The sequence below is a fragment of the Chaetomium globosum genome, genomic scaffold (genome assembly GCF_000143365.1).
Source record: "Chaetomium globosum CBS 148.51 scaffold_5 genomic scaffold, whole genome shotgun sequence".
Taxonomy (NCBI): domain Eukaryota; kingdom Fungi; phylum Ascomycota; class Sordariomycetes; order Sordariales; family Chaetomiaceae; genus Chaetomium; species Chaetomium globosum.
The window spans coordinates 2,918,409-2,939,180 of NT_165980.1; the positions used below are offsets into that span (position 1 = coordinate 2,918,409).

The window sequence follows — 20,772 nt, forward strand, 5'->3', positions numbered from 1 at the left end:
GCCAGCGCTGGCTTGGGTTAGGTTGTTGGGCCGGCCGGCTCTTTCCCCTTGCCTTGCCCTGGAAAGAGACATCCTTTATGCGGTTAGGGTCAAACCCCGCACCGGAGGTTTGGCACCAAAAGGAAAGATTTTAGGTTTCCCCCTGTTTTCGGAGTCTCCGAGTTGCCATCCTGTCTTTCTGCTGTGAATCGCCGGCACCGATACTCATAAAGGTTCCGTAAGTGTAACCCTCGAGGGAAGAAGCTATTAGGTCCCAGGGACGGAAAGTAACCATGGTGGACACGACCATTTAAGACACGCGAGCGAGACAAAGCAACCTTATTGCGTTTAGCGTTTGCTCCACCCCCAGGCCGCTGCGGTCGCATTACCCAAATTAGTTAGCTTGGCCGATTTCCAAGCATGACTCTCCTCTTTTCTGTAAACACTACGAAGACACGGGCAACAGATGGCTCACAGGCGCAGCCCACCAGCATCCACAGCGTGTGTATATCGATGACCGAGAAATCGAACCCAAGGAAGCATGTATGTGCCCTTGTTCACCGGTATGCAGACAATATACCTGCGAACCATGAGGCCTGACCTGGTGACAGGGAATGAGTGAGATTTGATAAGAATTAACTGCTTACTTGCTTTACCCTCTTCCCAGGTTTCTCTGGAACGCCGATTAGCGAACTCTTTTACTACTGCGGCTGTCGGCTTGTAGCCCACGTCCCGGCACTCGCCCCGGGTTCCGACGGTAATTGTAGATCAGACAACTGGTGACTGCCCTTTCCGGACAAATTACAAACCTTGATTTGTCGATTCTATCTCCGAATACTCTTAACTCCATCTCCGCGGGGGCGCTACTTTCGAACAAGGCTTATCTCACTCACGGACCCGCATGTTTGGATCCTGGGAGCCTAGAAAGGGTTGAACAGGCTTCGAATGGCCAAAAGACCACCCCCATTGGCCCCTTTAAAAGGAACTTCCAACGTGTATGGTTCGGAACGAGTAAGCGGTGTGATGGAGGGGCCCCCGGCAGCGGATATCGGCGTGTCTGTAACCGGGTGAGCAAAACTAAGTTAGAGCAGGCTAAGACGGGACCGAGTTCCGCAGGCGACAAGCATGGCACGCACCGGGATGTGTGCACATACATGTAGGTACCATGGCTGGGAAGGCTCGGCTGAAGATAGACTGGCTTACGACAGTCATCCGACCCTTTCCAGTACTCACAGATTCCATATCGTAGTCAAATCAGCCTGTTACACGCAAGGTGGGCTGTGTTGCTAGGGTTGACGACGACCGATCCGGAGGCTGTGTTAAGTTGCTGAGTCAACCACTGCAGCTCGTGATTATAGAAACTTCCTGTCCAAGGCGGCCGAAGAGAAACGTCTAGTTACACAGGCAGCGTTATAGACCCTCGGGGTTAGAGCGGGTATACTGTACGTATTTGCTACTAGAAATGGCCAGTCTCAGCTCGACAAACCTCGCGGGGTGGCTGTATATAAAGTCGAGAAACTCACGATTCGTTTCACTCGCACAACAACTCAAAACTCTTGGCGACGACCATGGCTCAGCCTCTAAAACGAACGTTCCATGGTGCGTGCCCTGAAGAGCCGTTGTGGCCTTGGCGAAAACGGTTAACTCACTGCTTCAGGATGCTTGACATGTCGGCGGAGAAAGGTTAGATGTCTCGGCGGCAGCCCATGCCCCAACTGTTCTAAAATGAACATCGCTTGTCACAGCTCCTTCGACACCAACCTGCGGGTCCGCGTTGCAACAGCAACTGGCCAGAAGGATTTACAAACCAAGTCCCCGACGAGAAAGTCAGATCCTCTCCCGCAAGTCGCCCCAGTTGCCTGTGTTCCAACCCTCTTCGATGGTGGTGTCGCATCCGCCCTCACAGCCTATAAACCTTCCAACACCACCGTTGATACCAAAGCCTGGGGCCTGCAGAACTATCCTTCTGCTCCTTCATGTAACCGCCAGGGGACAGACTTCGACTCGGGCCTGCTTTCCGAGCCGTGGAGCTTCGGCATCCCCCCTCCCGCTAGCCCGAGTTTTCACGTCGCCTCCTACGCCCAAACAGGATTTCCGGCAGCCGAGTCCTCAATATACTCGCCTTTATACTTGGACCCGTCGGCTATGGGAATACCATACTTCCAACCTTCCAGCCCCAGCTTCGGCTCCCACTCGGAGGCTTCATCATTCGTGGATGCTCAGAGTCAGGCAGGGCTGAGGGGGGATGCGTGGTTTCAATACACCGCAGCAAACCACCCGAGGGGTTAAAATGTATACCCCGGAACCTGCAAAGACGCTCAAAGGAAATACAACCCAAACCCGACGATCACCCGAGGGGTATATCTCAACCTATGACGGGAAATGTTGGGATTATCGAAACTGCATTTCCCGGTCTTATTGAATGGTACTTACACAATCTGGGGGACGCAAAGAAACGCTTGCTGTACAATTACCAAAATACAGAACTTGGGAGTCATCGTTTACCAGGTCGATACCTACCTTGGGTAGGGAGTTGGAGAAGATTGACTTCGATATTTGCATAGAATTAAATGAGCTATTTCCGATGTTACACAATAGCTAACTGTCACGGGTATTCGTACCTTGGCGTTATCAATACGGACGCCCTGCAGCAACAAGGAACCCACCCCCCTGGTCCGATCTGTCACCCCACCTTCCCCCTCCACCCCGCCGAAATATTCTGCCCCGCCATTGACTGTATTTACGACACCATCGCCAATTCTGTTGTTGTCGCGGCACTTAGAGATTTGTTTTAGTCGTTTACACAGCAGCCAAGATGCTTGACGTGACCGATTTCAGTATGGCATCCCCTGCCTCACCTATTCCCGTTGTCCAGTTCTAGTTTTCGCATCTCGTAATACCGATTGCACGCGATCATGGCTTGGCGCAGCCCGATGACCTTGCTCGAGAGGCTAACGTCGAGCCCTGATAGTTACCGAGCGCGGCGGCAACCCTGAGAAGATTAGGGAGAGCCAGCGCAAGCGCCATGCCCCCGTAGAGGTCGTCGACGAGGTTATCGCCATGTGGGAGGATCACCGCAGGAGTATGTCGACACCCAAACCTCGCCCTGTCTTTCATCGCTGTCACCAGCCGATCCGCTGACTCTGACTCACCCGGTATACAGCTGCCTACGACGCAACCCAGTGCAACGGCAGAATCAACGGAGTCCAGAAGCAGATTGGCCCCAAGAAAAAAGGCATGCGCCTCTCGAACCGCCCCCGTTTTACTCGACTCTGACTGTGAATGCAGGCTGGGGAGGATGTTACCGATCTTCTGAAGCAAAAAGGTGGAAGGAACCGACTCGTCTTGGGCCGCTCAGGGTGCTGATATGCCGTAGCCGATCTCGAGAAGGAGAAGAAGGAGCTCCTTGCCTCGGCTGCTGAGAAGGAGAAACTCCTGAGGATCAAGGTCAAGACAATCGGTAACCTTGTTCACGACTCTGTTCCGGTCTCGAAGACCGAGGTCCGTGTCCAGCGATCCAGCCCCCTAGAGCCCACAACAGCCTAACGCTTATTAGGACGATAACACGGTTGAGCGCACCTGGGCACCCGAGGGCGTCACCTTTGAGAAGCGCAATGTTCTTTCGCGTAAGGGCAAGACTGCGGTATCGGACCTAGAATTGGGCTGACGAGGGGCTAGATCACGAGGTTCTCGACAAGTTGGACGGCTACGACCCCGAGAGAGGCGTCAAGGTTGTCGGCCATCGCGGGTATTTCCTGCGTCGCTGGGGTGTTTTCCTCAACCAGTATGGTTCCCCGGAACTCGACCTATATTGCGGGCTTTAACAGGACTTTCAGGGCTATCATCAACTATGGTCTGGAGTTTTTGCACGACAGGGAATACGTTCCCCTGCAAACCCCCCAACTCATGCTCCGGGATCAGATGGCGAAGACCGCCCAACTGTCGCAGTAAGTCAGCCTCAGCAGCTACCTCGATTACAAGGCCGCCACTGACCTTTGATGCAGGTTTGACGAGGAACTCTACAAAGTTACTGGCGACCAAGCCGACAAGTACCTCATTGCTGTAAGTACATTATGATGAATCCATGACAAGAACGTGCTGTTCCGTCTCTTCTCCGTCCGGTTGGTGTGGCCACCGCTAACTCGTGACAGACTTCAGAACAACCCATCTCTGCCTACCACAGCGACGAGTGGCTGCAGCCCAAGGAACTACCCCTGAAGTGAGTGCGACGAGATAGCCTGCGACAACTCTCACTAATGTTGTACTAGATATGCGGGCTACTCGACCTGCTTCCGCAAAGAGGCCGGTGCTGTAGGTTCAAGCCACCTACGTATACTGGCTCAATGACTGACCTGCAACAGCACGGGAAAGATGTCTGGGGAATCTTCCGTGTCCACGAGTTTACCAAGGTCAGCCACAACATCAACCGCCCACAGAAGCATATCTGATATGTCCTAGGTCGAGCAATTCTGCATCACCGACCCTGAGAAGTTAGTTGGAACTTACATGTCATGCCGTTTTATCATGTTCTCACATTTATTAGGTCCTGGGAGATGTTTGAGAACATGATCTCGACGTCAGAAGACTTTTACAAGTCCCTTGGAATCCCCCACCGTGTCGTTGCCATCGTCTCTGGGGCTCTGAGTATGTAGCAACCCTTCCCTTTTTTTCCTACCACAGACAGCTAACTAGACTTGCCAGACAATGCCGGTATGTTGGAAAGGTAGAGAAACGCGTGTTGCCTTGACTGCTAACCCATATGAAGCTGCCAAGAAGCTTGATCTTGAAGCCTGGTTTCCCCACCAAGGCGAGTTCAAGGAGCTCGTTAGCTGCTCGTGAGTGCACACACTCTCAAGTTATTTGGCAGTGCTAACTTTGAAGTAGGAACTGCACTGACTACCAGAGCCGTGATCTCGAAATCCGCTTTGGTATCAAGAAGCAAACCGATGCCAAGAAGATCTATGTGCACTGCCTCAACTCGACTCTCACTGCGACAACAAGGACAATCTGCGCGATTCTGGAGAACTTCCAGACTGAAGATGTAAACATGCCAGAACGCAGTCCCACCATTTGTTTACTCCAGAACTAACTCTCCCCTAGGGTGTCAACATCCCCGAGCCGCTCCGGAAGGTAAGACAGAAAGGTTCCATTGTTGGGCATATTGATGCTAATGAGTATAGTACCTGCCTGGAGCTCCCGCATTCATCCCATTTGCGAAGCAGGCGGCTGAAAAGAAGGAAGGCGATAAGAAGGAGGGTCAGAAGAAAGAAATCCCGGTTCGGTAAAGGTCTGGATGGACGTAAGCAGGAGTTCCGGTGTTGGCATGTGAACAACTGGGTCATAAATCCAGTGATGTGACAAGACTTGGGTCGACGAGCCGAGTATATCAGGGGATAGAGGAGCATGGCCTTTCTGTCACCCATTCCGATCCTGTGAAGCTTTTTGTTATGATCAGAAAGACGTGATCATATACTTTATTGCTCTAGCACCCTGTGGGCAAGTAGTAAACGTAAAGCCATTGCTTCTGCAACTGCTGTAGTCCCCATCCTACATCAAACGTTGTCCTCGGCGCAACTGCGCCAAACATTCTGCGAAGATCAACATGAACACCTCCCCGCTGAGGCCATCCCCAAACTGCCTGCCTGTATATGCAGCAACGCTGGCCCTGAAAGCAAACCCTGAATGCACAAATCAACGAACATGTCCAGGCCACATGCAAAGCCCAGAATCGTTACAAGGAAAAAGGGTGAAAGACCAACCAACCAACCCATTATCCGGTCCACCACAGCAAAAACCCCCCTTAACGTAATGCAGCCGGGCATGGACTCGACTCTCCTTTCCTTGTGCCCCAAGCCCCAACCAAAGCATGAATCTCACCATCATTATCTCCCCTCAACCATGGATCCATCCCACCACCCCAAAAGCAAGCAAGCAAACAAACAAACAAACAAAAAAAAAAAAAAAAAACACCGCACCCAAAGACCACACCACACCACACACACATAATCACATAACAACGCACTTCCCCCCACCGGACGGCTCACCGGGGTTCACCGACTTCTCCACCTCGCCGATCAGCAGCTCGAACGACTTGGCCACGTTCTCGTTGTAGCGCGCGCTGGCCTCGGTCCACGCGCACCCGTGCTTGTCCGCCAGCGCCTTGCCCTCCTCGGCCGTCACCTGGCGCTGCTCCGGGCGCAGGTCGCACTTGTTGCCGACGATGCAGATGGGGACGGTTTCGGTGCCCTGTTGGTTTTTGGTGGGTTAGTTGGGTGGTTTGTTTTGAGGGGGAGGGTGGGGGGATGGGGGCTGTGGGTGGTGGGTGTGGTGTTGTTTGAATATTGGGGGGGGGGGGGGGGGTGGTGGGAGGGGAGGTATTGGGGAAGGGCAGAACTTCCATGGGGAGGAGAAATTGAGCATGAGAAATTGAGGAGGGGTCACAAACCAGGTGGTTCAGAATCTTGTCTCGGATCACTTGCACCATCTCAAAGGACTGCAGCGACGAGACGCTGTAGACCAGCATGTACCCGTGAATGCCGATAAAGTGCTTCGAGTTGAGAATGCTGTACTCGTCCTGCCCGGCCGTGTCGACAATCTCGGTCGCGAACTCCTGGCCCTTGTAGCGGATCTCCTTGCTAAAGGTGTTCTCGATGGTCGGGTAGTAGCTCTCGACAAAGTGCCCGTCAACGTAGCGGACTGCCAACGAGGACTTGCCTGTTTGTTCAGACACGCATCGGGTTGTTAGTGCGGGGGTCGTTGGCGGGGAATAGAGGGGAGGAGGGGTGACGAACCGACTGAGCGGCTGCCCACTATGGCAATCTTCCGCTGTTTGGCGAGTGTGGTCGGCATTTTTACGATCTTGTTGTCGCGACGGTAGTTCGAGGTGTTGGTAGTACAAGGTTTGTAAATAACGGTCGCGCCGAGAGATAGTCTGATGCGGTCGGTCTGTATCGTGATGCGATCAGACAAACTCGAAAGTGGCTTGAAACGAGTGTCGAGCCGATTTGTTGAAACGAAAGGTCGCTAAAAAACCCTACTGTTTGGAATTGATCAAAACTGAGGAGGAAGGCTGGGGCAGTTGACACAATGCAGCGAGCCTTGACTCAACCAGAATGTGAACTGAGCTGCATGAAGGGTTCCGCAGCAGGTGTTAGATGCACAAAGTGCGTGAAGGTAATGAGGTAATGTACACAATGGATTCCTTCGGTACCTCCGCAACACAATATGGTCGGCGGTTCCAGGCCTCTCCGAGAGCGATGGCAGGGCGGGGTGGCTACTTTGCCGGGCCGGTTACGTGCCTTGGCAGTCTTGGCGGGGTTCAGAAGCCCCATTTGACAGGGGCCTGGGCGCCCCGCTGCGGCTCAAGCCTGGATCGAATTCATCCAGGCGAACGCCACTGGCTTCTGTGTGACATTTGACTCGGACATGTGACAATTCCAAGCCCCCCAATGAGGGTACCGTCGGCCAACGAACTGACATTTAAAGACTCGGCCTGCAAATAGTTACACGAGAGGAAACTCGAGCAGCAAAGTATTCTTTACGTAGAATGTGAATGCGGCCATTCTAAGCTTGGAATTTGCCGTTGCGTCTATGTGTTTGTGGGAATCCATTCCCTCGTGCCCGTGTCATGTCCCAATGTCACATCCCTTATGCAGTGAAACTGCTGCATCATCATCCCATACCCCCAAAACTACCCCCGAAACTGCCAACTGAAATATCAAAATCAGGATTTCCTCAGACCTGTCCCCTATGCAAGCCAAGTCCTAACGTCATGAGTCATTAAAGCTGCGGGAGCGGTGGGCGAAGGCCGTTTCAACGCAGCACCGCTAGTTGATTTGCGAGGTCCTGGAGACGAGTCAGGGACCCGGATTCCTGTTTCACTCCCTCATTGCCCTGAGCTTCTGCGACCTTGCGATGGAAGGTGATGAACTCGTTGATCGAATCGAGCAGCGGTTGCATGTTCTTTTTCGGGTGAACCAAAACAAACCGCTCCTTGATCGAGGCGGTTAGGGAGAGATAGCCTAGCAGGACCGAGAGATAGCCCAAGGCAACATTGAGTTGAGTTTTTTCCATCGAGTCGGCCTATTCCAACAAATTAGCGGCTGAGACGGGCCAGCGAGGTTTATGGGACTTACGTCAGCTGTCTTCGAGTGGTTCTCTGCAAACACCCGAATGAGCCGGTTCAGGGGCGACCCTGTGCCGTCGCCTGGTTCCTCGAGGCTGCTGGAAGCGGGCGGATAATACACACAGAAATTGATCATGGCTCCCAGCATCATGATGAGAGATTCTAGGACCTTGGACATGAAGGAATCCGCCTTCATCGAGTTCATGACCATCTCGAACGCGCCGCACGCTGATTTTGCAAGACGCCGGAGCAACCCCTTTTCGACAAACAATCGTGAAGCCTCCCCGTTGTGGTTCGTGATGTTGAGAGACAGCTTCAGAGTGAGGTTCTCAAGATCACCAAGTTGGTCAGCTGGCCGTTCCAGGGCAGTCTCCAAAACCTCGGCAACCACCGGGGCATGCTGCCTTGTCCACAGAGGGCCGAGCCGAGACTGCATCGCGCTGACCGAGTGACCCTCCAGTACATAGAGGGCTAGGTAAAAGTCGCAAGATTCTTTTTGATTCGACAAGTCCCAGAAAGCGGGGTTAGAAACACCGTCGGCGAGGATCGAAAACAAGCGGTCCGTAACTGCCTGAGAGAGCACATCGTCCTCGACAGACGCGTGGGTGGGCTGCCGCATAAGGAGATCGAGACACTTCAAGGCCAGGGTCCGCGGTGATAGCGTTGTAGGAGAGGAAGGCTCCCAAACGGGAAGTTCCAGAAGCGAAGATTTGATCATCGCGATGGTAAGCTGGCCGTTTCGGGAGACGTTTTGTTTCCTGTCTTTCATAAGTTGCCCGATGTCGGTTGTATTATCGAGAAGCTTGCCAACAAGTGTAGCTAGGCCTTGCGAGCGAAGCTGCTGTATCAGATGGGCCGACGTGGTAGCGGCGAGAAGGGTGGTGACTATGGCCAAAATTGCATATCCAGAGATCAGGTCCGTTTCGTCGGCGAGCGACCGGAACAGGCTTCCGCCGTCGCTGTGGTTACGAAACTGCTGGCGGAAATCTTTGTGCTTCATTTTTTGAGCAAGCTCGAGCAAGGCGCCCCTCCGCAGAGAAGAGGGCTTGGCTGAGGGCAGGCCGACTCTGTCTAGGATGTCGTCCATCTCATCAGCAAAGCGGCTGTTTGCGCCAGCCTGCCTCAGCTCGTGAATACTCCGAACGGCGCCAGTGTTGCCCGTCTCCTCGTCTTCATCAAGGTATGAGATGGTGTTTACGGTTGAGCTTTTCGTAAGACGCCCAAGGTTAAAGAGCGCGCTTCCTGCCCTCCCGTCACCAATGTCACCGAGCCCACCACTTCCTAATAGCGGGTCATCGTCATCAGCTAGCATGGACCGCTGCTGGGTGTATGTGAACTTTGGGCCGGTCTTCTTAGTCGCTAAAACGGGGCGTGGTAGCGTTTTCGGCTGAGCTAGAACTGATGGCGAAGGTGGGGACGCCTGGAATTGTGGTGGCGATTGGGAACCGAGGATCTCTGACTCGTGTGATGATGTTTCTTCCTCGGATGAATTGATTTCGTCTTGAACCTGCGCCGCTAACGTATCAATTAGGCGCCTCTTTCGGATTGGCTGAGCAGTGGGCTCCTGGCTCGGGGTGACAGCAGCCGGGCCTGGTGGGTTCTTGGTTGTAGGTTTTGAAACAGGCTTTGAAGCAGGCTTTGGAGCAGGCTTTGGAGCAGGGGCAGAAAGACGGATGGGAATTTCCTGCTTCTTAAATCCCGAACTTTTGGAGCTGACACTGAGGTTTTTCAACCTGCGGGTGGTTTTTGCCGAGAACGGCATCGAAGTGGGGGCGCCATCTTTCATATCAATGTCCCGCTCGGGCGTACTACGTCGAGACGCGGACGACGGGCTAGCATCCGGTGCCGACCTCGGGATTTCCTCCTCGCTGATCGGAAGAGGTGACCGGGCGCCCGAAGGGGATGAATCCGGCGTCGAGTAAGGACCGGTAAACTTTCCCTTGTCGGAAGACTCCCGCACAACCCTCCTTTTCTTTGTCCTGGCGGTCTCATCGACCAGCGAGTCAATGTCATAAGGGTCGATCTCGTAGGTCTCGGGAAGTGGTTGACTGTGCGCTTCATCCGCTAGCTTTTGGCGCGTCTCAGGGGCTGGTTTGCGGGTGCCCTGCCGCCCAGCCTTGGTGGCCCCGATGGCGCGCGTCGACAAGCGACGGGGGTCGGGCAATGTTGGGTGCGACTCGGCGAAGGATGACGGAACGGTCGGCGCTGATTCTGAGTGTCTAAGAGTCGCCGGTCTCGTCGTCGTCTCTGCCCTCCGCCTTCCTCCTTTTCCGTAGGTAGCGACTTTCTTCTTCGGGACTAAATCGAAATCGTACACGGAGTCGGTGCTGTCGGCCATCATGATGGAATTTGAGGAAGGACGGACGAGCTACTGCGGGTTGTTGACAAATCCTTGGATATTCCAGTGAACGTATTCCTTATGGAGCAGATGGGTACCGGCGACGCATTCTTCTGCAACGTCTCAGTTGGGACTGAGCCCGCTTCTCGCTACGGTTGTCGCAGCTTCCGCGACGGCCAAGTGACGTGTTAATGGGAGTCAATTCGCGGCCTATGGAGAAATGAAGGGAATTGGGGGAGTAGAAGGGCGTGGAAGCTTCGGTACCAAACGCGCGCCTAGAATACAGTTGGCGAAAGCGGAGTGTGGTTCCTCGAGTTGTTGCGCTGGTGGAACGAGGGATCGTTTGCTGCAATTCGCGAGTAGCCAGCAGCGGTTGTTGTTTGGAAACAACCTCCGGCAGCCTGCGACCCCACCCTGCCGCCTTCTAACATGTGGCCCGTGCACTCGGTTCGAGCCAATCTGTGTGGGGTCAACAGCCGACCCCACTCCCGCAGGGTCCGGAATTCTGACCAAAGCTCACAGATCACCCGAAACTCTCCTTTGGTTTATTTCAGATGAAATTGAATTTCGGGGAGCAGACGGGACTTTGGCTATGATCTATCATAAAGATTAATAGTGACAGAATAGTCTTTACCTCCCGCCACGTACAGGCGGTCCGGGCATTTCAGACTGCCCAGCTGCCACTGTGGGCGTATAGGGTGGACAGTTTTCTCATGGCAGCTCGCAAAACCGCTGTTAATGAGAATAACATGGCTTTGCTTCACAGAGTTCATTGGGATTGACCGACTGCATCATATTGCCTTACTTGTGGGTCACCCGAGACGAAAAGGAAGTCAGCAGGCCAGTGAATACCTTATGGTGCCAGCTTGTTCCAGTCCAGCTGCCTCTGTGGGGTTGGTCTGGATTCCATGTTCGCTTGACCTGCTTTGAGAGCTGGGAGGGGCAGCAGATTCATCGTGTGCCCGGACTGTTTTGTGTACGAACGCCCAACTCCTGCCTGAACGGACCCTCTGCGTTTTCTATCTTTTTGGGTCGTTCTTATCATCGCCCCACTGGAATACAGACAGCCGATCCGGAGTCAGAATATCCTCGCCCTTTATTGAGTGTTTTTGAGCAAAGATTCGACGTCTCGTCCGATCCGCGCATTGCTTCGGCACACGTTCCCTAGTTCAAGTCTGAGCAATAACAGCAATCACCATGTCCGACGTCAAGCCTACTGTCACGCAATGTGTTGGGCCTGTCTATCGCTCCGAGGACCAAAAGCCCACGGCGGTGGTCTCAACCGGGGTAGAATTTGACACCGTCACCATCCTCCCGCAGACGCCCCAGCTCATTGCGTTGCTCTCGTGAGTACTTTCCTTTCTTGGCCCTCCAATGCGCGGGGTCTAATACACCCGTAGGATTATCCGCAACAAGAACACCCAGCGCGGAGACTTCATCTTTTATTCCAACAGAATCATCCGGCTGCTCGTAGAGGAGGGCCTCAACCACCTTCCGACGGTTGAGCACACCGTCACGACGCCGGTCGGTCGCCCTTATGGCGGGCTCGCGTTCCAGGGCAAGATCTGTGGTGTGTCCATCATGCGTGCGGGCGAGGCGATGGAGCAGGGCTTGCGGGAGTGTTGCCGGTCCGTGAGGATTGGTAAAATCTTAATCCAGAGGGACGAAGAGTCGTCTCAGCCCAAGCTCTTCTACGATAAGCTCCCGGAGGACATCGCTGATAGATGGGTCCTTTTGCTCGACCCCATGCTTGCGACGGGTAAGTACTTAGTCTTCGACGCTGTGACCGTGACCGCTTATCGCTGATCACTCCACAGGCGGCTCTGCCATCATGGCTGTCGATGTCCTCTTATCCCGCGGCGTCCCCGAGGAACGTATCCTGTTCCTCAACGTGCTCGCAAGCCCGCAGGGTATCCAGAACTTTGCCACCAAGTTCCCCAAGCTTCGGCTAGTCACGGCGTTCGTTGACCAGGGACTCGACGAGAAGAAGTAAGTGTTTCTACCCCCAACCACGAATGTCAGGCTCACCAATACTCCTCAGCTACATTATACCCGGCCTTGGTGACTTTGGCGATAGGTACTATACCATGTGAATCACCATTATTGGCCCACCAGGAAGCATCTGTACAAGAAAACTCGTAGTATTACAGACCATACTCGACATTGCTCCCGCTCAAGCAAAAACAGTGATGTAAGGTTGATATCGCCCGCGATGATCCCAATCCTGTACCGGTGCAGAAACACCCACACCCATAGGAAGCGTGCGTATCAGTCGTACTCTTCATCATCTACGATACCCTCCCCCGCATAACTGTCCAAGTCTTCGTTCTCGTCTATCCTCAGGCTTGAGTCGGTCGTGCGTTTGCTCCCCGAACCGTTTGCCTCCCGTAATTTCTCGGCCTCGCTAGCTTCGGCGGCGACAGCATCTGAAGAAAATGTTAGCCTCCGTACCACAGCGCGGAATAACCCACTTTATGTCGCATCGTACCTGCTGCGTCGACCCACTCGCTGTAGACGTCTATCGGGGACGAGAGATCTCGAATCTTTGTTAGTTCCGCTTGTCCCAGAACCAGTGGAAGGGTTGGTGGCAGCTTACAGTTGATTCCGCACTGGAACCTCTGTCCGCAGATTTTGCATTCGAGCCGGCCGCATCCTGCTTTCTTGTCGAGCTTAACTTCGACTGACTTCTCATGGTTGCAGAAGAGGCATGTAAAAGTGGTCGGGAGCGGGTCGCGCTGTAGGGAAAACGGGGGTGGTTAGCCTGGGATTGCTGCCAATTGATGGAGAGATGCGCGAGCGGTACCTTCTTGGGTCCCTGCGGCTTGCTCGAGCTCTTGCGCTTGCCCATTGTGATTGGAGATTATTGGTAAGTTTCGTGGTCTGGTTAATCGAAAAGGTTTCGATGATTACGGAAAACGCAGTCCGATTGTTGGATGGTGGGCGTTGGGTGAAGCGCAGGCCGATGGAAGAAATGGTTGCCAAGCGTGCACCTTGCCGTGGGGTATTTTTTCGCTCTCTCAGTTTATACCAGAGTCTAAGACTTGGTTAACACTATATGTCGCTGTTTGAGACTCAAGCACACGTCATGGTGAAGCTCTCGTCGACTGTCCTTTGACCCAGGTTTTCGGTGCAGCCTCAAGCAGCCTTGTGGGGGTTTCAGCAGCCTTGGCCATGCGAGGGAAGCGCGTAGTGGCCCGTGCATACCGTGTCCTTGCTGTGCCCCGCAGTCTTGGGTCCACCTCCGGGTTGGGAAGCAGGGCATGCTGCAGTCGATTCCCTGCATCCTTTTTCCACCTGCAGCGCTTCCATGGCATCGAAGCTGGGTTCCAGTGTTATGGAATCCATCAATTGTTATCGCCCGTCTCTCACATCCCACATCAAAACACTGGTGAAATCAACAAGACTTTGAATCCTCCCAAAACTGCCCAAGCCAACCTGGGCTCGTCTCGAGCTTCTCTCTGTTTCTCACACCGTACATCTAGACCCGAGCTGTCCGCGTTGGACCAGCACACCACAACACAACACAGCAGAGCAGCAACCATCGGAAATGTACTGGCGCGCGGCAGTCGATCCGATTGCAGTACCCCGCCGTTGGGCTTCCCGAGTGGGGCAGCGGAGCATGGTAACAGGGGGTTCTGTGAGCATTGCCGGGTGCCCAACCCTTGCCTATCGATCACCTGCGCAGCTGCCCGGCCAGCACCGCTGCCCGCTGCCGGCGATACCACGATGGCTGCCAATGAAGCCAATTCCTTATCACGGGGTCTCACCTAGGCCCGGAACTTGGCGCATTCCGCCTTCCTGTTCGCAGCTGTCGCCTCTTCTTTCTCCAAGCTTGCCCCAAAGGCTTTGAAACTCCAATAGATTTCAGTCTTCGTAGTTGTTTTCTCACCGCTCTACCTAAGGCACTCAGTTTCCTTGATGTTCTGAACCTGAAAGCTTTCGCCTTAAATACCTACCCACCCCGTCCCTAACGTACATATTATTATTATTACCTATCTAGTTTTGTTCAACAACACCCGCACTTATTTTTTTCGTCTCATCTCGATTCCTTCTCTCGCCGTGTTACGCCCCTCGTCTTATATCCTCGTTGTTCTCCATCAACAACCGCCATGCCATCCAGCCTAGACGAAGTGAAAGAGGCGTTGAAGGCCATCTCATTGGGCCAGACGCAGCTGATGTCTGCCGTTGAAACCGTGTCGCGACATGTAGCTGAGCTGGAGAAATCCCAGGATGAAGGCCGCCAACGCTCGGGTGTGGCAGGGACAGACGGGGTCAAACGGACGGTAACGCCCCTGGCTGGCGGCATCACCCCTTCACCCTCGGCGACGTTGCCGGCCGAAGCGGGCACCCAGACGCCTCCGGTTGTTCCGCAATCACCGGAACTCAAGTCTGCCTTCTCCTCCCGTGTCGTGCTCACCACATATCCCAAGCAGATCGGCATCAAGCCGTTGCCGTTGGAGTGGGGTGCCGCAGATCCGCTGCAGCGTGGCCCCGTCACTGTGTCCCGGGTACCATCAACCATCGGGAAACGGAATGCCATCGGCGCTCACGGCGGCTCGTACTCTATCTACTACGCCTTGGCCGTGGCTAGCAGAGAACTCAAATCCGACCACAGGCCAGACTTTACCAATACCGAGCCTGCCGTGAACATCGGTCCCTTCCCACAATGGGGCGATGAGAAGAAGATTGTGGCCATGGACCCCTGGGGCCATTTGGTACCCTCGCTTTTCGGAGACCTCATCGAGAAAGAGAACGGCATGTTCACGGCTCACTACCACTAGATCTCCTACCCAAGGCTAACGATGTGATAGTGGATCTTCGACCGACCATTGCTATCACCAAGGCGCACATGAAGTTGCCCGAACTCGAGGAGAGTGTGAAGAGCGGGCGGTTGGTTCCTGACGGCAAAGTGTGCCTCAACAACCTTGGCGAGCTCAGTGTAACTAAGTTCGCCGTTGAGCCGGTTTGGTATCTCCCGGGAGTTGCGGAACGGTTCGGTATCGATGAGGGCACCCTGCGGAGGTCGCTCTTCGAGCACACCGGTGGCATGTATCCAGAGGTAACTGCCGCATCAACGTCAGGATTTTTTTCAAGTAAGAAGCGAAACTGATGCAGCATCCAGTTGATAACCCGGTCCGATATCAAGGTCTTCCTGCCCCCTATTGGTAAACAATCGCCCCTCCTCACACCTCCCCGTCCTTGATATCGTCTGACTGGCTGCAGGCGGCCTCACGGTATACTGCTTTGGAGATCCGGCGAACATGTCCGACCCCTCCAAGAAGCTCGCCTTGCGCATCCACGACGAGGTACGCTTTGATAACAATACACTTTACCTAACCGCCCCTGGTACCTTGCTGATATTTCCTGCAGTGTAATGGAAGCGACGTCTTTTGTTCGGATATCTGCACATGCAGGCCGTATCTCATCTTCGGCATTGAAGAAGCCGTCAAGGAGGCACAGAACGGTGGTAGTGGTGTAGTCATCTACTTCCGAAAGGAAGGGAGGGCTCTTGGTGAAGTAACAAAGGTAGGTTATCTCCCAACCTGTACAGTTGCTGCTTCAGAAACTCACGCGAACGCAGTACCGTATGTCGAAACCCTCGGTGCTACCCGGCACTTTACTCCGTACACTATTGGCCATCTAACAAAGATCTGCAGTCGTGTACAACGCTCGCAAGCGCGGGGAAGATCGCGCATCGGATTACTTCAAGCGGACCGAGAACATCGCGGGGGTCAAGGATATGCGCTTCCAGGCTCTGATGCCTGATATCCTGCACTGGCTGGGCATCACCAAGATTGATAGGATGCTCAGCATGAGCAAGTGAGTGGTGCACAACGTGCCCGATTGCGCCCCCTCCCCTAGCTGACGCATTTCGATATCCAGCATGAAACACGATGCCATTGTCGGGCAAGGGTGAGTCAACCTGATCTGCTAGCAGCTCCGAGACCGGTAACGCTGACGGTCCATCCCACAGTATCCCCATTCACGAGCGAGTCGAGCTTCCCGAGTCGTGGATCCCCGCAGACTCGAGGGTTGAGATCGATGCCAAGATCAACGCCGGTTTGTTGCAGTGCTTCCGTCCCGTTTCGGCCTCATTTCTGACTCAAGTGTTCCCCGCAGGGTATTTCACGACCGGCCACCGAATGACAGAGGAGGAGCTCAAGTCGGTGCAGGGCCGGATATGGGAGGAGTAAGCCGAAACCCAAGACACCCGCTGACGAATTAGGGAGGACAGGGCTGACAAGAGACATAGTATCGACCACTGAAGTTTATTGAGGCTGGTCCTCCGCAGCGTCCGAGTTGCAGTCCTTGGGGTACTTAAGCCACTCGTGCCGTTGCGGGCCGCGGGATCGTCTGAGACGGGTTAGCCAATGCCGTTTCAATCCCGTACCACGAGGTCAGCTGGAGCAGCGAGAGATGAGAGCGGATTGGTTGCGGATGGGCTCTCACGTCCTCACAATCCCCTCGAAATGGTTTATAATTGCTGCAAGAGGCATTTTTTCGACGACAACACAGCACAAACCCCCACGGATAAGGCAGAGCAGAGATAGAGAATAAAATGCCTTGCCGTGTCACGCGCTCACTTACAAAGCCACAATCGCGATTCCCGCGCGCGGCTAGGATAGTACCGCCACGGGGAGTTGATTGTCAGCCAACACTGCCCGCATCTATCCCCGCGTCTTGTCGTCTTGCCCCTTGTGTGTTGGGCAGGGGCAGATCTGTCCCTGTCGAGCAAGGCTTGTCTCAATGTCGTGTGCACTCCCACCCCATCTGCAGAACAGCAATCGACAGTACACAGTCTGACAGGAGTGTACATGGTCGTCATGACCGGCTGAAAATATGGAGGTACCTGGCCGAGCCAGCCGAGGAGAAAAGGAGAGTCGCCACTGAGAGTGTGTAAAGTGTCTCGGTTTACGCCGTTGGTTCCCCACCTGAGAAAAAAAGTAAACATCACAATTCATCATCAAGTCGTCAGACCATCGAGTGCCCCTCTCGAGCCCCTCCCGCTAGCAACAGCTGAGCACCATGAGCTGCTCTCTCTTCCCAAAGGAAACTTGGACGTTTCCTCCCGCTTTTCTGGATATGTATATGACGTGATTCTGCATTCGCAACCCCCCTGTCCTCAATCAAAATTTCGCTTTTTTGTTGCTTCTTACCCCTGTCCGTCTGGTTCCGGCGTGAGCTCCAGCGTCCTGAGGCGTTCCAAGCGTTCCAAGTCTTCTCAGCGTTCTAAGCGTTCTGCGCTAATCACCAAGCGTCCCATGGGTTCAATCGGAGCGCTCGATCGGAAACTTTCCTGTGACATCGGACGGAAACCCCGGAAGGAAGAAACCCGTTTTTTGGGATGAACTGGGGTTCGAGACTCTGTTTGCTTCATTCTCGCCCTTTTTTTTCTTGGTTCTTATCCCTGGCCGGATTATGGTAACACAACCCGGATCCGGGGGACAATCTTGTTTGGCTCGGGGGAAACGGTCCTGGGGGTTGATGATTCACGACGAGAATTGGCAATGGTATCATTCGTGGGATTGAAGTTGGGGGAATGGGTAAAATCGCGCAGGTTAAGTTCTGTCCGGCGGCCTGCTTTGCTCTCATCATCATTCTAGTAGGACTGGATAACCCCCCCGTCCCCCCTGGCAAAGCCGGACATGGCGGTGTTGTGTTGTCTGGGGAAAGTTCCCCACGTTCCGCGTGGGAGCAGGGAGCGGATGTGAGCGGCGGCGGGTGGGCGGTCACAAGAAGCCGGGGATCGAGTCGAATCCGGCGATCGGTCGCTCGGCCCCTGTTTCTTGTGGTTTGCCGGTGAGACTTTCTTTGTCCCCCCCCAACGCGCGTTTTAGAAAACAAATCGCGCCAATGCCGGTGCCAAAGCCAATGCCAAAAGCCAATGCCAATGCCAATGCCGGGAAGAAGGCGAATGGGGGGACACGTCCGGAACGGATTGTCCATCATCCCACAATCAATCCCATCCCGCTTGCCGCGGTCCCACGAGGTCGGGGTGTGTGGTTGCGTTGCAGCACCGGTGAAGAAAATTCCCATACGAGAGTTGGTGGGCGGGTAATCAAGCCGATATTGTAACGAGATCTGGAACTGTCACGAGGTCAGGGGCGGACAGCGATGGATCGCGTCTTCTCCTCAATTCTCAACCCCAAAGAGCTTAGCTGCGTCGGCGCGTTGCTGGGACGGTCGTTTAGGACGTGCATAACGGTGGAGGGTTGGGGATGGTGCGCTGACGATCACCGCCTTCGTGCCTGGGATCAGGTTCACCTTGGGGATTGGGCCAGCCGCTGCCAGTGTCCTTCCTGGACGGGCAAGACGGGTATGGGTAACTAATACTGATCAAGTTACGAAGTACATTACAAAGTATGGATGTACCTGGCGCACGCTGGCCCACACCCGCCGTCTTGGCTAAGTCTGGAATACCATGAATACCTGGGCCAGGCGATCCAGGTCGCCAATCGCCGCCAGACACCCATGCACCGCCTGCAGGGTGCAGCTCCAGAGCGCCTGAAGTGTCACGACTTGAATGGCTGGCGATGGTTGCCGTACTCCACTCGGTATTGTCTGGAAGCCTGACGGGGCCACCCTTGGCGCTCCTCCCCGCCCTGCGGGACAGTTGGACCACCAGTGTGTGCAGTGCAGGTGTCACTTGAGGCGCGTTGGCTTGTCTGGCTGGATGCCCAAGATCCCGAGCTTGGGACGGGTCAGCAGGAAGTGTGTGCCAGAAAGTGTGTGGTGGTACCTCGTTCGTGTGGCTACGGCCCGCGGCAAGCCAGGTGGGTGGGTGCTATGGGGAAACAGCCATCTCATCAGCAACCAATATCTGGATGGCATTGTGTCAGGCAAGCCCGGTCGCCCAAGCAGGGTTGGTGGTTGCGAAGTGGCAGGTCTCGAAGGCCCAGGCCAGCCAGGGGACAAGGCCAGGCATCGCCGTCCCACCCGCGCTTTGCCTTGGTGGACAACAGATCGGAAGGGCTTAGCCTCCCACTCCTTGCTAAACAACTCGTACCATGGACTGCCAAGTGGCAATGTTGCGAGTGCCGTCACTGAAACCGTCACTCTCCGGCATTGAGCGGATTTGCATTTCGGCCCAAGTGGGTTTCGTTCTTAAGCTTCTCATCAGCCTTTTGAATGTCGTGCCCCTCTCCTCTCCCTTCACTTCTACTCTCAGCAATCTGTAATGAACGATCCATAACCCTCGGCGGGTTTCTGAATTGTTAGCAACAACCACTTGCACCAACCAACAGCCAACCACCCACAGCAGCACATTACCCCAGCAACCTCCGGCAACCCCCCAAAACCATCTTCACAATGGGTTCAGTCACTTCGGAGTCGGTTCGCATGCAGAGGAGGGATTCGTCGGATCGGTGCTCCAGCACAAGGAGGCCAAGACTTCTTAGGGCCACCGCGACGGAGCCTTCCATCACAACCTCGAACGCCAGCCCCAATGCTCTCGCGACTCAATCTGGCCGGCGGGCGACGGAACTGTTGAGCCGGGTGGCCTTTGTCTCCGGCTCACCACCGGAAACGGTCCTCAGATCACCGGCCATAATGTCCACGCCTTCATCCATGTACGAGAACATGGACCGTCACGGCTCGCTGTCATCCTCGCCCGATAGCAGCCCGGATGCCTTTGATGAATTGCATCCCCATCCATGTACGTCCTTGCCATATTGTTTTGACAGGAGACATTGCTAATTGTGGACACAGTCTCTGGACGTTATTTCAGCTTCCCCAGCTTCGACCTGTACGAAGCGAACCAGCAAGACGACGAGAAGTCGGAGACCAAGTCGCCTTGAGAGACTCGGTCTGAAGGGAAGGCCGAGGCCAAATGTCGATACAGGTCAACAACATGACCCCGACATGACTCGGCCGCGGAAATCGAACGTAAAAAGCAGAACCCCACGTCCACGCTTCTTCACCCCCAGAGACAGGAGCGCCGCCATTCGATGCGATGCGCACCACGTCAGGGACACCGAACCACCACCGCCACGTCACGAAAACGTGGCAAAAGCCCCCGAAACGGGCCGTAATGGTCTCGGTTGGAAAGCAAAGCGAGAGTAGTACCTTTAAGGAGGAACACTCTTCATGGTCGTGGATTTGTGAACGGAGCGAAGGAGAAGCCTCAAATCATGAAATTCTCGGTGCTCTGGGAATGCATCTTTGAGAGTCGGAACTCGCCGGGTAACGGATAGCGGTCGCAAGGGGCCAAAAAGCCCGTGATACGCCGTGGGCGTTTTGGGAGGCTCGTGTATGGTTTTGCCCTTGTGGCACATTCGATGTGGATTGGGGGTGGGGAGACGAAAAATGGAGAAACGGAGCGAGATTGGTT

The 20,772-nt window shown here is 54.5% G+C and overlaps 8 protein-coding genes across 8 annotated transcripts; 4 read left to right on the forward strand and 4 right to left on the reverse strand.

Moving 5' to 3' along the window:
• Positions 1-1,704: 1,704 nt before the first annotated feature.
• On the forward strand, positions 1,705-5,264 carry CHGG_07795 (uncharacterized protein; the record flags this gene model as incomplete). Its single annotated transcript, XM_001225450.1, has 18 exons — positions 1,705-2,263; positions 2,464-2,487; positions 2,951-3,061; positions 3,143-3,238; positions 3,356-3,480; positions 3,636-3,727; positions 3,807-3,926; positions 3,984-4,041; positions 4,131-4,198; positions 4,248-4,290; positions 4,341-4,388; positions 4,438-4,469; positions 4,523-4,593; positions 4,672-4,689; positions 4,745-4,814; positions 4,864-5,020; positions 5,080-5,109; positions 5,160-5,264. The coding sequence occupies 18 exons, from the start codon at positions 1,705-1,707 to the stop codon at positions 5,262-5,264; spliced, it is 1,827 nt and encodes a 608-aa protein (XP_001225451.1).
• Positions 5,265-5,985: 721 nt separating this feature from the next.
• CHGG_07796 (uncharacterized protein) lies at positions 5,986-6,828 on the reverse strand (the record flags this gene model as incomplete). The annotated part of the gene is made up of 3 exons (XM_001225451.1): positions 5,986-6,225; positions 6,425-6,693; positions 6,771-6,828. The coding sequence occupies 3 exons, from the start codon at positions 6,826-6,828 to the stop codon at positions 5,986-5,988; spliced, it is 567 nt and encodes a 188-aa protein (XP_001225452.1).
• Positions 6,829-7,791: 963 nt separating this feature from the next.
• On the reverse strand, positions 7,792-10,442 carry CHGG_07797 (uncharacterized protein; the record flags this gene model as incomplete). The annotated part of the gene is made up of 2 exons (XM_001225452.1): positions 7,792-8,061; positions 8,115-10,442. The coding sequence occupies 2 exons, from the start codon at positions 10,440-10,442 to the stop codon at positions 7,792-7,794; spliced, it is 2,598 nt and encodes an 865-aa protein (XP_001225453.1).
• Positions 10,443-11,639: 1,197 nt separating this feature from the next.
• Positions 11,640-12,535, forward strand: CHGG_07798 (uncharacterized protein; the record flags this gene model as incomplete). The annotated part of the gene is made up of 4 exons (XM_001225453.1): positions 11,640-11,788; positions 11,843-12,201; positions 12,260-12,431; positions 12,484-12,535. The coding sequence occupies 4 exons, from the start codon at positions 11,640-11,642 to the stop codon at positions 12,533-12,535; spliced, it is 732 nt and encodes a 243-aa protein (XP_001225454.1).
• Positions 12,536-12,710: 175 nt separating this feature from the next.
• Positions 12,711-13,290, reverse strand: CHGG_07799 (uncharacterized protein; the record flags this gene model as incomplete). The annotated part of the gene is made up of 4 exons (XM_001225454.1): positions 12,711-12,868; positions 12,931-12,960; positions 13,039-13,177; positions 13,246-13,290. The coding sequence occupies 4 exons, from the start codon at positions 13,288-13,290 to the stop codon at positions 12,711-12,713; spliced, it is 372 nt and encodes a 123-aa protein (XP_001225455.1).
• A 1,261-nt stretch (positions 13,291-14,551) lies between these two features.
• Positions 14,552-16,636, forward strand: CHGG_07800 (uncharacterized protein; the record flags this gene model as incomplete). Its single annotated transcript, XM_001225455.1, has 6 exons — positions 14,552-15,157; positions 15,238-15,535; positions 15,666-15,748; positions 15,994-16,027; positions 16,100-16,262; positions 16,378-16,636. The coding sequence occupies 6 exons, from the start codon at positions 14,552-14,554 to the stop codon at positions 16,634-16,636; spliced, it is 1,443 nt and encodes a 480-aa protein (XP_001225456.1).
• A 1,939-nt stretch (positions 16,637-18,575) lies between these two features.
• Positions 18,576-19,524, reverse strand: CHGG_07801 (uncharacterized protein; the record flags this gene model as incomplete). Its single annotated transcript, XM_001225456.1, has 3 exons — positions 18,576-18,742; positions 18,816-19,227; positions 19,450-19,524. 3 exons carry the CDS (start codon positions 19,522-19,524, stop codon positions 18,576-18,578), a joined length of 654 nt encoding a protein of 217 aa, XP_001225457.1.
• A 227-nt stretch (positions 19,525-19,751) lies between these two features.
• CHGG_07802 (uncharacterized protein) lies at positions 19,752-20,239 on the forward strand (the record flags this gene model as incomplete). Its single annotated transcript, XM_001225457.1, has 2 exons — positions 19,752-20,097; positions 20,151-20,239. 2 exons carry the CDS (start codon positions 19,752-19,754, stop codon positions 20,237-20,239), a joined length of 435 nt encoding a protein of 144 aa, XP_001225458.1.
• Positions 20,240-20,772: the final 533 nt, after the last annotated feature.